This window comes from Apostichopus japonicus, chromosome 20, assembly GCF_037975245.1.
Source record: "Apostichopus japonicus isolate 1M-3 chromosome 20, ASM3797524v1, whole genome shotgun sequence".
NCBI classification, from domain to species: Eukaryota; Metazoa; Echinodermata; class Holothuroidea; order Aspidochirotida; family Stichopodidae; genus Apostichopus; species Apostichopus japonicus.
The window spans coordinates 1872024-1887669 of NC_092580.1; the positions used below are offsets into that span (position 1 = coordinate 1872024).

Genomic DNA, 15646 nt, shown 5'->3' on the forward strand with positions numbered 1-15646 from the left:
TGGGTATAGATAATCATTCATCTGATCATTTACTAATCTTTTCTTAAGTAACAGAGCTAAAGATTGTTGGAAATATTGTGATCTTAAATATTAAATTCAATGAGTAGTTCAGGGGGTGAACTTATATTCGGCATGTAACCATGGAGCTGGAAGGGATATTCCTATGACAGTGTGCCACCTAGGGTGCTTTTACACTAGATCCGGATCAGATGTCAACGTTGTCAGGATCTGATCCTGACGTCAAGGTCACGGCTGTAGTGAAAAGGCCGTTCAGATCCGGATCAGATCCTCCTATTTTGATGCTGGCAGAGACCAGCATCTGTTCCGGACGTCGAGATCAATTTTGCAATGTAAACACTCCCACATCAACAGTGACTCGAGATATACAGTGACTTCATTACGTCACATGCATTCTCGCGTGAAATTCCAGTCCTGTATCATGCATGTGCTCATTTCTACGTAGATTGAGTGTATGTGGGGCCGAGCATAGCATAGTATTGTCACCCTAAGGCTATGCAACCATGACAACGAAAGTTTTAGAGTATACGTACTACGCGATCCGGGGCTGCGCATGACACATTTCCAATCCGATTATTTGACCAACATGCGGTGAAAAGCGGGGGAGGATCAGAGTACGACTCAAGTGTAACTGCGTCCGGATCAATGCATAAGTTTACCCCATGGAAAGATGATCGTCTGATAACATCAGGGGATCTGATCCGGATCTAGTGTAAAAGCACCCTTACACCACAGAAGAAAATTATTCCACACTGTTATATGAAAACCCCGTCTCAGTATCTTGTTGCTATATCAAGACATGATTGATTTTACGTATTTTGACTGTGTAATTCAGTAGCTGTCTGTGATGTCATAAGGCAAAGAGTTCTTCAGAAGTTTTACTTTCCTATATTATAGTCTTGTTCTTGATTTATCCTTGAAACCTGATACATTTGGAATGTTTGCTTAGCTGTGAGGGTACCATGTTTTTTTTTTGTAGAATATAGTAGTTTTCTCTGTAAATAAGTACGTTCATTATTATAAAGAAAAGCATGTAAACTCTTTCATCTGAATAGCGCTGATGACATACAGTAGTTCACCCTGCTGTTCCCAGAAACATTCAAATCATGTCTCCGACTTAGAAAAATATCTTGGCATACAAGATGCTAGGATGTGGCTTTAACCTCCAGATGGAGAAAATGTCCAGCATTTTTATTATAAACCAATCAACTTCAGTCACTGCAATATCCCTTGAATCTATGCATCCTGCAGGTTTAATGGCAATTCCTACGTCAGTCACAAGCATATGTTCGATTGAAGGTTATACACACTTTGTTCCAAAAGTGAACTTCAAGCAAGCAGGTTCTGATGTCATTTGAAACACATGCATTGTTTTTCTTTATATTTTTCACCAATTTCCAATCTTGCCAATTCTCCTGATTTTACCGGCAATCTCCCAGTTTTAGGCAATCTCATTCTTATAATGAAGTTATCTGCTTATCTCCGACTATTTCCCTAAATTGCAGTCAGAAATGGGTCAAGTATATTTTTTTTACCTGCTTCTTAGAAACGAGGTGGAAAAAGTAAAATCCACTTTTTTTTCCGGAAATAATTGTATAAAATGCCTGAGCAGTGTTCAGCTGAGGGTCAATGTTATCACTTCAATTATTATGCCATAGCCAAATGTAATTATGTCAGGCGTTGACGCATAGAACACTGTTTCTATAATACTTTTAATATTGCTGTCTTGTTTTACTGGGATTTTGCTCAGTTATCCCTATTTGTACCCCTAGTCACCCAATTTTGGGGGATGGAATCTTATTATTGTAAATATCCCTATTTATGTGAAAGATAAATGGGCAGGACAGACTTCCACTACAGGGCCAAAATTAATTTTGATTTGTTGCCAACCTTCCCCCCCCCCCCCAAAAAAAAAAACTGCTGTTATATCTTTACCACTTAAGTGGCTAGACTAGTCAGTATAACACACAGACTATTAGTTCATTTCAAATCAGGCAAGACAAAACTCAATATGAAAAACGAGAGACTTAATATTTCCCGTAATAACATTTTCACAACCGATTACAGATCTGACTAGTACGAATGACGTTGAGTATCACCCAAGGTTAGGCAATTTCTTCGAATAAAGTGAAAAGAACATGTTTTAGTTATTAAAATTTATACAACAATGGATTAACAGCTATTTACATTTAGAACCGTCATCAACGACACCTGAAAATAGAGCTTTGAGATTTTGTTTTGCGTAATCTGGAGCTGAGTATCTTGAAATTTTGAGGAGCTATAAAAACATCAGTAGTAATTAATGTTTTTTATTTTTATATATATATTTTTTATTTTGATTTATTTATATTATTTTTTGGTTCTTGGGACTACAACTTATAAAGACTAAATTTCTGCATAAAGTCACCATTTAACGTAATTTCTTCTACACCCAGAATGGACCCTTTTGTGGGGATTGCCTGTTGCCTTCACGTTTGCAATATATTCCGAAACTGATTTGTTGAATTTTCACGACAAGATCGAGGCTCAGACAGGGATATGATTTGTCTGATGATTTTTAGTTTTGATGGACAGACCCGTAATTTACACTCTAAATCTTATTCGGCAAATTTGAAGGACTTGAGATTTCAAGCTGTCATATCTCGTTACCAACATACCACTTTATAGCATATATTAACATAGTGGATATCATAGTACTGTACTACTGTATCCTAGTCCTCGGTTTATACTAACGCTTTACTTTCTACTCTGAAAGTAAAAATAAATCTAGAAGCCATCGTAGAGAGAAGAGTCATGGCAGTGAATAACTGTCAGAAATTCTCCACGCTTAAATACATGACTGAAGCTCTCTTCCAGACTCCTATATATTTATTACGTACTTGGTTTACCATTAATGAAGCAAAAAACATTTTTTTCAATGCATTTATAAGTAACCCTCGTTGAAGGGGCTTCATTTGATTAAAGTTTCATATGAAAACATTTAAAATATGACAGCCAAAGTGCCCAAACCCTGATGTGAGGGAGCCTGATGACGTAGATGAGATCGATGATGAATTCTCAGTCTGTATGTGGAGTTTAATACAGGTCCCTGGGTAGTTCTGGCCACTAAAGGGGGTACCCAAGGCCTTAGTACTTCAAGAGCTGATGAAGTGACTGTTTCAAGTGGCAGAGATGGTCTTGAAACTGAGAGGACGGGAATATGGACCCCACAGGAGCCTTTCCTTTTTGTATGGCTTCTGGGGTCCCAAAAGGCAAACGTGTATTTCATAATAGAACACTTCCATTAGTTTAACCTTACAGAATTTTATGAGAACATTCATTTCAAAGGATTTCTGTCAAGATTTTTAAAATCTTTTTTCCACATATTTGGAAATAAGTTAACCTTAGAACTGTAGATTATTCTCTTCTTTCAATAATCATAAAAGAATGCCAGCTTATAAAGAATGGTGAAAAAGAATGCACTTTGTTTCCCGTGATCCATTTCACTCGTAAAACCAGCAAAGTTTGTTGTACTCCATTAGTCTCACCCCATTGTGTAAGAAACTGACTTATAGATACAAGTCAATGACAGTAGCAGGCCTTCTAAAAGTGTATGTAAATTCATATGATATCCAATCATCATGAAAGAATTCCTGAACCATTCAGAGGAACCTACAACCAGACCAAGGTCCACGTTTTAGATCCCACAATGCCTACATTTTTTTTTTCCCCTGAATCTTCTGAATCTTTTTTTTTCCTGAATGTGGATTTGGTCGAATTGCCAGAAAGTGGCAACTTAAAATCATATAACTTGCTTTGCCTTGAAAATTTTAGGTAGATCTGTTTGTTAAGTAGGAAATAATGTGTGCGTGATTCCTCTTCTGAGAGCTCAAGAAAAGAATTGCACAGATTTTGACAAGCCCTAAAAAATTTATCATTTTCAAAAATAATGATTATGAAGCTGTTGCCATGCATGCATCCATATAGTGTACATTGAGAACTGACGGAACACTGCTTTAAAACAGGAGTCAACCTCTGAGGAATATTAAAACATCAGGTAATATGATACATTTCTGCTTTTAATGAGAGTTTAAAACGTCAAGTGTTATTTAATATCCTGAGAAAATAATCAGTAACAGTCTGTCAGGTGCCTCGATAGTCTGGGATATCTCTCCCAAATTGATTCTCCATTTTTTAGTGTGTTTTTTAGTTTGATGATTTTTTTTTAGCTGCCAGGGAATAATATTTTATCCGATATATATTTTTGTTATGACTTAAGCAGCATATCATATGTAAATATGAAATCATTTTGAAAATTTTGTTGGTAGAGACATTTCCAGCAAGCTGTCCCTAGGGTTCATATGTGTCTTATCTTTAAGGATTGAAGGTATGAAAACTACAATCAAATTCTTGTCATTTCATGAGGAGAAGTGACAATATGGTAGTGTCTTACAGACATTATGCATTAAAGATGAAAGATAATTCAAATTATGAGGACATATGCAACGGTTTCTTATTAAAGAGATATAGTCATGCATTAACTACAAACATGGACGTTAATGCAATTTTGTGGCATTTCGTAAGGAATTGGTCAATGCATACTGGGAGAAATATTTAGTATTAATACACTATACAAATAGAAATGAGTCAGGTTTATGTAAATTACTCCTAATGATCCATTGGTTACTTAAAAGGATATATAGGCTATTATAACAATGATATCAACTGCAACAGTTAAAATGTTACTTAGGTTGTTGACAGGATATATTGTAGCATCCTGACACTCAGATACCATAGTTATAGCCTCATGAAAAATTTACTCTCATTGAAATGTGTTCCTTCATTTTTCATGTATACTAAAGCCATTTGAAATTGATTTATCTTACATAGACCTATATGAACAATTTATGAAATAGATATTATTTTAAATCAACATAATTGTGGACAAACTGCATGAGTCCATCAAACTTTTTGAGATTGAAAAAAAAGTGACCACCAATTTTGGGGAGATCATCAATTAGGAGTAAATTTTACAGAGACAACTTTTTTTGGGATGGTGATTGGACCTGGGGGAGGGGTAGAGACATTGGGAGGGGTGGGACCTGGGGAGGGGTGGGACCTGGGGGAGGGGTAGGCCCTGATAGGTTCTTTTCATCAATATATATTAGCATAAGTAGAGAAACACCATACAATAGTTATTTTAATTAAAGCAGTATCATACAGTCCTTTTAAAAAAGACACATTAAGCCATGCCTGAATAATCTTTGACAGGTTCCCTACATTGATATTGTTGAGGTAGTTCCCTTCCACAGGAATAACCCAATGGTAAAGAACGATCAATTTAAACAAGTCAACGAACACTAGGCATGTTTTGTAAACAAAGGTATCTATACATGGAGTTTTCATATTTTGTATTGTAGATACAGACACATGCTCGTGCAATTACGAGTGTCGGTACAAATCAAACCCAAATAATAATGTACATAGATAGAGGTTTTACCTGAAATTTATAAGTTTTCCAAGATACACACATTTGAAGTTTTGATAAATCTGGGGAAACTCATTAAATATCGTGCAATCTATGACCTAGAGTGTTGCGGTCATCAAAATTTCTTATTTTTGCCCTTAATAGGTAAACCACTAATTACAAACCCACATATATCATTTGAATAATGTGATGTTCCTCTTTTCAAAGAAGACAATAAAATATTTCCAAAAAATCGCCTTCGTCCACACCACCTGTGTTCAGTGTCCTTGAACAGAGGTTGTGAAAACAAAGGAATAAGATTACAGAAAATTAGTCAGTCACTCCGTTTACATCATCAATGTGCTTAATTAGCTGATTTTATTCATAAATGAAATAGAATTAAGAAGAGAATCGTAAAATGGTCAATCTCTGATGAAATTTGATGGGAGTTGCATCTATTTCATGGTTTATAATGCCTATGAGAGTGATTAGGACAAATGTTGTTCCTATGGGTCTGAAGACCTTTAAAAACAGTAGCTCACTGTTGGGGTGGTCCACCAGACTGAGTGTTAAGGTTTTATGGAAATTGAATGATATCAAAAGTCTTTGTAACCCTTTGCCATTCATCGTTCCTTCCATCTGGCCCCACTTTTCCCTTAAATGACAAAAAACAACAACAAAAACATGATAACACTAAGGTTATTAGCCTGTATACTTAAGAAGCAATTCAGTAAATTGCTGCTGACATTTTCTACCAAGCATCATAGGTGATCAGCATGCTTAGGATATATGTCTCCCACGGGTTGGAATTAATGAAATAAATTTAGATATAATCATTGGTAATTTGTTAACTCTTTGACAGTTAAATTGACATTAGTCGGTAAAGAGAAACGGGGAATTCCACTTGTTAAGGAGATTATGAGACAGGCAAGCGAAGATAAGTTCAATAAATGACTATAAGTTGTACATGAAAACACTCAGGTTTTATTTCATGCAACATTTGAACTGCAGTGGTTAGTTAGTACTATGGAAATGGTGACTTCTTGAATACTTAATTTTCGTTCAAAAGACCAATTCACTCCATCTACGTCAATTTATTATGTCATAAATAATGCCAAAAGAGGAAAAATTGTTAGCAAACGTACTAATTGCTTTCCTAGTACTGCAAAAATAGCCTTTGTGGGTAAAAGTTAGAGGCCCTGACGTGGTGTCGTTCCTAGCAGGATTTTCTTCAAAGGCAAGTTCAAACGAAGGACACATTAAAACTAGACATGAGCACCTTGACTGGAGTGGAAATTTTACACCCTTCTCATCTTTGTTCTGGTGTACGTATGTATATATGTACAGAGTTTAAGATGGTGTCATATAAACATGGTATGGATTATATGAAACAGCATACAAATGTCATGGGATATATGAACCAACATACAATGTCATGGATTATATGAACCAACATACAATGTCACGGCTTATATGAAATCAGGTATACTAGCAGACTGCGTGAATGAATGGAACCATTCAAATGGGGTTGGAATAATTAGTCTTGACAAGTTACAGACTGTTCTGTCAAAAAGCAATGTCCTCTCCGACTGATTAATTTGACACCAAGTATTTTGGTCATATGAGGTCACATTGTTTCAAAACTTGGTATGCACAAGCAGACTGGCTAAATATATGATACCATTCATATGAGGTTGAGGTAACTGGTCTTGGTTTTCAATAATTAATAACTTTGTACATCCGTGACCCAGGAATCAAGCTGGTCACTTATTAAAATCTATGATTTTTTTATGATAAAAAATGTTTTGACCTTTAATCTTTCGAGTTGTACTTTCATTTCAAAAAAACATTCATACAATACAACACACCACACTATGCTAGTTAGATTCATCCCAAGCAGGAAAATGAAAAAACTAAATTCATTGTCTGATAATTTCACGTCCTCATGACCAAATGTTAATACCACAGACACGGATAGGTCCATAAAAAATTATTAGGGGAATAAATAACTTCAGGAACCCGAACAGGAAAACGGGTACCGGTATAACAAGTTTGAGAATTAACGTGCTGTAGGGTAAAGTACAAACAAATGGAAGTGAAAGTGTGGATATAATCATTTCTGTTATGGTTTAGTCATTTCAAGATTATTTCAACGGTGGCAATATTCATACCACAACTATACTCCTGCGTATAAGCATTTGCACGTATACTCGGATAGGAATACTATTGGAACGCTGCACTAAGGAAAAATTGCCGATTACTAGTGGCTAGTGAACTTGTTAGAGTGTATAAACTAGCATTATTACCAGTATGAAGGTGCATCAGTTACTGGTAGTGCTGTTACATGTAGCCGCCAGCTGGACCTCTGTATCTGGTATTGACAGAGCAGATCCAGCATTTCAGACATTCATGGCCAATCTGATAGAGCAATTTCAAGAGCTCGCCTCCTATGTTGGCAGGCAGCAGTTTGCTGTTGTTGTGATGATCTCTCAACAAGAATTGGCAGATTGGAATGTGAACTATCAACCAAGTGATGCCTCCGGAAACCCGCTGATTGACTGGAGTCAACCACTTTCTCCATCTAACCAAAATCAATATGTCAACTTCATTGTTGCAGTTCCTAACCATATTGGTGAACACTCCGAGCGTCAGATTATGCCGCATCTGGGGCAGCTGCTCCAGCGTTTCCGAATTACCCATGACAACCAGAATCCTGCAGCTATCATCCTGTACACTCGGATCTGTCCTTGTCAGGACTGCACAGATGATATTATAAGTAGCTTTCAAGGACTTGATCTACCCCCACAGGTAGAACGAGGCGTCATATACACCACTGCTGGCGATGTTCCTGGAGTTGATTCAGATTACGCCTGGACTAGGTTGACTGCATCTGCATTTGTGTTTTTTAGATTTGCAGGGACATGGGGTCATTGCAGGCCCAGACAGTTCAAACTTGGTTTGGGTGAGCTGCATGAAGTCAACGACTGTCGACCTCTACAGACTTACCTCCTGGATAAGTTTGGAGAATCACTAGAGGGCTGTGTATCATCAACAGAATCTGGGCGGGCTACAGCTGATCTCATTAACAGATTGATGGCTTCATGCTCTTTAGAACTGGGTAAACTGGACATATGTCTGGAAAGAAATGTAAAAGTAAGTCTCGGAAGCTACTGTGCTCATGCTAATGGAGTTGCTACTGCAGCACGGCTATCTCGGTATATGAAGCAAGTCATGCAGTCTTCAACCAACAACCTTGACCTGCACTTCGTTTCCATGCCTCTTGACCCTAGCAACCCAACACAGATCATGGACGCTATCACTTCACGAGATCAGCTCCAATCTTATGACAAAAGTGTCACCTACTCTTGCAAGGACAACCGACAAAGAGGACTGATGTGCAGTACCTTGAGAACAAACTACTTGACTGCTGGACGAAGTATCTGTAAACAGGATTATCCATGTGATTATCGTTCGTATTCATACAGCTGGTGTTACCTCGAGACTGGAAGCTGGGATTACTGCTGTACAGAAAATTGTCTTGACGGGGGTTGCAAATCCGGCACGACTTATCAACAATGTACTGGCGATATCGGGTACGTAACAGCTGGTAATACCGTTTGCAGAACAGATTCTCCATGTGGTCTTCATGGTTACAAATACAGCTGGTGCTATACAGACTATAGCTGGGAGTATTGTTGTACAGATAAATGTGGGTACAAAAGTTATGGTTACCAATGGTGTCATGCTGGCAACAAATGGGAATATTGTGGTCGTTATTACAATGGCCAGGGATTGTCCAATGTGAAGAAAGTTGACTGCCTGCCCGACCATCAGTGTGGGAAACATGCAGCGTATAGTTATAAGTACTGGTGCTACACTGATTCCCAGAAGAACTGGGATTATTGTTGTATACCTGGCTGTCCGTGTGGTACTTATTTTTACTCTTACTGGTGGTGTTACACAGGAGAAAGTAAGAACCGCTGGGACTACTGCAATATTTAAATCTGCCATGTATCATTCATCACGAAAAACTATGCTCCTTAAACTTAAAAAGTAAAATAATTACCAGTAGTTGATACATTATCCTGCTTGCCATAATTTGTGAGTATATTTCACATTTAAAACTATGCTAATTCAGATTTTTTTTGCACGCACTGTTGAGTACTAAAATAAATATTTTATACCATTTACTATCATTTCAAGTATCAAGTACAATGTTCATTTCATTTAAGTTATTTACATATTAAGTGACAGCAACGAAAATCAGATATTTTGCATCGCACTCAATTACTGACTAGACCATTTTATTGGCATGAGGCTCGATTGATGTGCCCTGTCGCCTATCTGGTGTTAAGTTGAACAGCGGCTTCAATACCACATTTTCTTCACACATACAGACATAAAACACTGTATTTTAAAAACAGAATATGTTAGTTTTAAGAATCCAGCCACGAAAAATATACTACCTAATGTGAAAGAGTGGAAACTCTCTGTGAGAGTGTAGTTATTTACCACCCTATGGAGCGGAGTTCACTCTTTAAGCTAGGATTTCATTAAATGCGGAAACGAATACTGATACGGAAACGGCAAAAATAGCTCATTGACTTTGAACAGGAGTGATTCCATCAGTATACGGAAGCGGATGCATGCGGTATCAACACATATGACGACTCTTCAACTGCATTTTCACTGATCACAAGTAAAATTCGCTTGAATTGCAGTAATAGTATTACATTATAATTTATATATATATATATATATATATCTTTGTGTTCGGTACCCAAAATTACCTACAAATTCACGGAACTGCAATGGGCACCAAAATGGCACCTTCGTTCGCCAATCTGTTTATGGGAAGTCTCGAAAAGGAATTTCTCGCCCAGCAGGCCTGTCATAATGCTCCCACCTGGAACATTGGGTTGAGAATGTCCAATTCACACACAAAAGAAATAGAGATGAACACCAATAATAGGGTAAAAGCTACATATCTAATTTATTGAAAATCTCTACATAATAATCTGACAAGAGTATAATAAAATACTGCTTCTCTCCTCCCTAGCTGCAGTCCACCCTCTTCTAAAGTTAATTACACTCTCCCTCTCACCTCTTTTTTCCCCCAATCTCTCCTCCCCAACAGGTCTGGACTTGTTGATTCCAAAAATAAACCAAAGTAAAACAATGGTGCCCTTTGTGACCATGTGACACACCATGGTCTAAACAAGGATGATGTAATAGACCCATGGACTTGTTGATTCCAAAAATAAACAAAAGTAAAACAATGGTGCGCTTTGTGACCATGTGACACACCATGGTCTAAACAAGGATGATGTAATAGACCCATGTCAAAGGTCACTGGGTTGTTACTATGGGCAGTTGTTTATCCTCTGCCCACCAAGGAGAAAACTATGGATGCCTTTAAGTGATACATCCTTACACCACCATACTTCAAGAGAAAAGCTGTGTCTTTTCACAAAACAATAATACACAAGTTAGGATAATTTCCATTAAAATAAAAAGTGAAACCTTAAAAGAAAATGACAACATTCTTTTAATTAAAAGAGTGCATGTTTAATTAAAAGTATAAAATACATGAGATATCCTTCCCATAAACTAGGCCTAAGAGGCAGACAGACAGTTATAAGCAAAACAATGCGGAAATGATAATCAACATATAAATGTACTACACTCCATAATGGACACCATGGCAGTTACCCATTAACAATGATAAAAACGACTATAACTGAGTCTACTTCTAGTGTTTATGAACTATAAGTACTACGATACATAACATGAAAACTCACTTTTAAACATCCTAGACAAAGCATCGGCATTAGAGTTATCTGTGCCCTTCTTATGTTGCATGGTAAAGTTATATTCTTGCAAAACTATTGACTATCGAGTAAGTCTTTTGTTATGCAACTTCATTTGGTCAAGCCAAACTAACGGTTTATGATCAGTCTGGATCAAAAAATTTCTGCCAAACAAATAAACATACAATTTCTGCACCGCCCATACAATTGCTAGGCACTCTTTTTCTATAGTGGAATACACTTCTTCCGAACGAGATAACTTCCTGCTTATGTAAATAATAGGATGCTCCGATCCATCTTCCCCTATTTGGCTAAGTACACTCCCAATACCTCTTTCGGAAGCATCACATTGAAGAATAAAATCCTTCTCGAAATCTGGACTTTTCAGTACAGGTTTGCAAGTGATCAGTTTCTTTAATGACAAAAATGCCTGCTCACATCCCTCTGTCCATTCAATAACAGTAGGCTTACTTTTCTTTGTAAGGTCTGTAAGGGGACTGGCAATTTGAGAAAAATCCGGTATAAGTTTCCGATAATACCCGGTTAATCCAAGAAACGATCTTACATCTGTCTTAGTTAGAGGGGTAGGCCAGTTAATAATAGCTTCCACCTTACACTCTTCTGGTCTTACTTCTCCACTACCAATTACATAACCTAGATAAGGAACTGTAGGTTCACCTATCCTACACTTATCAGGCTTTACTGCCAATCCTGATTTCTCCAATCTATTAAACACTGCCTCCAAATGACACAAGTGCTCTTTCCATGTCTTACTGAATATAACTATGTCATCAATATAGGCCATAGCAAATTCCTCACATCCTTGCAAAACATTATCCACAAGACGTTGGAAAGTTGCAGGTGCGTTACGCATTCCAAAAGGCATGACTAGGTATTCAAAAAGACCAAAGGGAGTAATAAACGCCGACTTTTCCCTGGCTGTGTGAGATAAGGGTACTTGATAGTAACCCTTCGTCAAATCAAGAGTAGAAATAAACGGTGATCCACTTACGTCATCGATGATGTCATCGACACGTGGTATGGGATATGCGTCAAACTTGGTCACTTGATTAAGTTTTCGGTAGTCTGTACATATCCTAATTGAACCATCCTTCTTTGGAACTGAAACAATGGGCGACGCCCAAGGACTAGACGATGGTTTGATTATTCCCGCCTCTAACATTTGCTCAAGTTGTGACTTAATTTCGGCTCTTTTAGCTTGGGGCAAGCGGTATGCCTTTTGTGTAATAGGCACTTCATTAGTTACATAAACATCATGCTCAGTACTTTGAGTTCTACCTGGTACATCAGATAGTATGTCATTAAACCTCTGTAGAAGTTTTGCGACATTATTTCGTTTCTTCTCTGTTAACCTCTCTGAAATATTTACACTTTGCCAATCTTGGGTTCTGATTGGTTGATACCCTATCTCTGAATTACCATCACTATTAGAGTCACTTTCTAATACCTGAGCATATAAACAATGCCGTTCTACCCACGGACGAAGCATATTCACATGAAATATTCTGAACTGCTTTCTCTTTGTACCTGTGTCTATTTCATAATCTGTATCACTTATTTTATTAGTGATAGGGTAGGGTCCTTGCCATTCTGCTTGTAGTTTCCCAGATGCTGTGGGCAGAAATACTAGAACTTGTTGACCAACCCCATAACATCTTCTCCTAGCAGTTCTATCATACCACTCTTTCTGTTGGTTTTGAGCAGCAGCAAGATTTTCTTGAACCATTGCTGTGAGCTCTCTCATACGATTTCGCATATCTAGCACATACTCTAAGATATTCTCGTTACGACACTGACCTTCTGGATTACATATCTCTTCTTTCAATACATCCAGAGGTCCCTTTACTTTTCTACCATAAAGTAACTCAAACGGACTAAATCCTGTGCTGCTTTGGGGCACTTCCCTATAAGCAAATAAAAGATAGGGTATATAGCGATCCAAACTTTCCGGTTGTTGAGTAACAAATGCCCGTAACATTGATTTTAATGTACCATTAAACCTCTCAACGAGACCATTGGTTTGAGGATGGTACGGACTGGACTTCAAATGGTCTATTTCTAACAAGTTACAAACTTCTTTCATTAACTTTGAAGTGAAGTTCGTTCCCTGATCCGAAACTATCTCCTCAGGAATACCAACACGGGAGAATAATTTCACTAGTTCCTCAGCAATTGTCTCCGCTTCCTGATTTGGAATGGGAATTGCTTCTGGGTAACGGGTAGCATAGTCCACTACGACTAAAACATAACGATTACCCTTCTTAGTTCTAGGTAAGGGCCCTGCCAGATCCATGCCAATTCTTTTAAATGGTACCTGTATAATGGGTAAGGGGTTTAATGGGGCCTTTGTCACATCCCTATGCCCTGCTGTTTTTTGGCAGTTAGCACAACTTTGGCAGTATTTTCCAACATCGCCAAAAATGCCTGGCCAATAAAAATTATTGAGGATTCGATCTCTTGTTTTCTTGCTACCTAAATGTCCTCCCATGGGAACATCATGAGCAAGTCTCAAAATAGAATCCCTATGCTTATGAGGAACTACCAACTGAGGGTATTCTTGGCTACCAGTGGATTTCTTTGACTGCCACTTCCTCATTAATAAGCCATCTTTCAAATAAAAGCATACACGGTGCTTGTCAATGTCAGGATATGGTACGACCCTCTCATACAAGCTTTTGAAATTCTGTTCATTTCTTTGAAGAAGTTTTACATTTTCAGGATCATTAATTAATTTGGAACCAGAAGGGTCATTTCCATCAACTACATCCTGAATCTTATTACTTATTTCTCCCTTTTCTACATCATGAGGTTCATCAATCGGTTTACTCTTAACCCCTGTCAAGGTAACCTCCTCTATATCTGCCTTAACCTCAGATTCTAACTCTTTTTGTTTACTGCGAGTAACTACAAATACACCTAGTGGTTCATCAAACAACTCATTCCCTAACAGGACATCTTTCTGTAGGTTCCTTGAAACACCAACATTGACCCATTTGGTCAAATACTGACACTTAAGGAAAACTCTAGCAATAGGAAAATCAATCGGTTCATTTTCTACATCAAGAAGAGTAATAGACTTACCCTTAACATAATACTTTGGGTCCACTAGTCTACAATTCACAAGTGTATGGTCACATCCTGTGTCTCGCAACATAACCACTTCTCTACCATTTATCAATCCCTCACACTCATAGCGATTAATTGCCTTATTACACAACAATGCTTGTTTCTTGTTATAACCGCTCCATTGACTGCTATTGTCCTTGTTGACTCTTTGAGGGCATTGATACGCAAGGTGAGCTGTATTACCACATATGAAACAGGCTCGGTTTGCGTTCCCCTTCACACTTGAATTAATCTTAATATCAGGTGCACTCTGTTTCACAACAGGCTGTTGGTTTGATTTTGAAGCATTTTGGTTAAATCTATATCTACTCTGAGATGGACCACTATGCTTAATTCCTCTCACAGATACATACTCATCTGCAAGTTTTGTTAGTTCTGTCAATCTCTTTGGCTGTTTCTCCCTTAACCAAATACCCAACTCTTTAGGAATTTGTTCCAAAGCTTGCTCTATCAGGATTAATTCCTGGAAATCAGGGGATTCCCCGGACTTAACGCCTGCTGTATCAAGCCATCTCTCAAGAAAGCTTTTCAGCCTGACACCCCACTCTTCATAGGATTTGTTATTCTCCTTTGTAGAATTCCGAAATTTCTGCCTATAGGTTTCAGCGTTAAGCTGATATCTTGCCAATATGGCACGCTTTAGTTCGCTATAACTATTTAAGCTTTCTACAGGTAAAGAGGTATATGCCTCTCTAGCCTTCCCAGTTAAACGAGGCGCAATGTGACAAGCCCACGAATCCTCGTGTATGTCATGAGCAATCATGAGGTGTTCAAATGCCCTCAAATAAACATCCACATCATCCCGGTCACTAAGACGGGGTATATCTAATTTAAAGGGGGTGTCTCTTATCGGTTTCCCGCCCTCTAAAGCTGATATACGCGCATTCAGCTCTCTGCGCTGATCCTGAATTAATTTCAATAACTCTAATTGAATTAAATCACTCGGAGCTGCATTAGCACCGGCAATTTCATGAGGGCCTTTGAGCAGATCCTGCATGAAATTGTTTGATTGGGTGGGGCCCTGATCCTCACCAACCCCTAAGGACGTGAAAGCATCCTCAAGATTCGAATCGGGTACCCCCTCATTAGCTTGCGATCTCGTAAACGGACCATTGCCGCTACCAGAATTACCTCTACTGGCCATCTTAAAATATGAAAATGAAATAATGTGTAATGACTTAATATATACTCTTAAGTCTACTGCCTAATGTCTGCCTCATACACT

The 15646-nt window shown here is 38.0% G+C and overlaps 2 protein-coding genes across 5 annotated transcripts in view; one reads left to right on the forward strand and one right to left on the reverse strand.

Annotated features, from left to right (window-relative positions):
• LOC139961031 (uncharacterized) overlaps nucleotides 1-15646 on the forward strand; it is a 181979-nt gene that overhangs the window by 122942 nt on the left and 43391 nt on the right. The window lies entirely within an intron of this gene.
• On the reverse strand, nucleotides 10117-15565 carry LOC139962132 (uncharacterized). The gene is made up of 2 exons (XM_071962055.1): nucleotides 10768-15565; nucleotides 10117-10677 (listed from the first exon to the last, which is right to left on the reverse strand). Exon 1 carries the CDS (start codon nucleotides 15563-15565, stop codon nucleotides 11357-11359), a length of 4209 nt encoding a protein of 1402 aa, XP_071818156.1. The 3' UTR covers nucleotides 10117-10677; nucleotides 10768-11356.

Excerpts from the sequence above, each read along its gene's own strand:
- LOC139962132 (XM_071962055.1), bottom strand. The coding sequence starts at position 15,565 with ATGGCCAGTAGAGGTAATTCTGGTAGCGGCAATGGTCCGTTTACGAGA.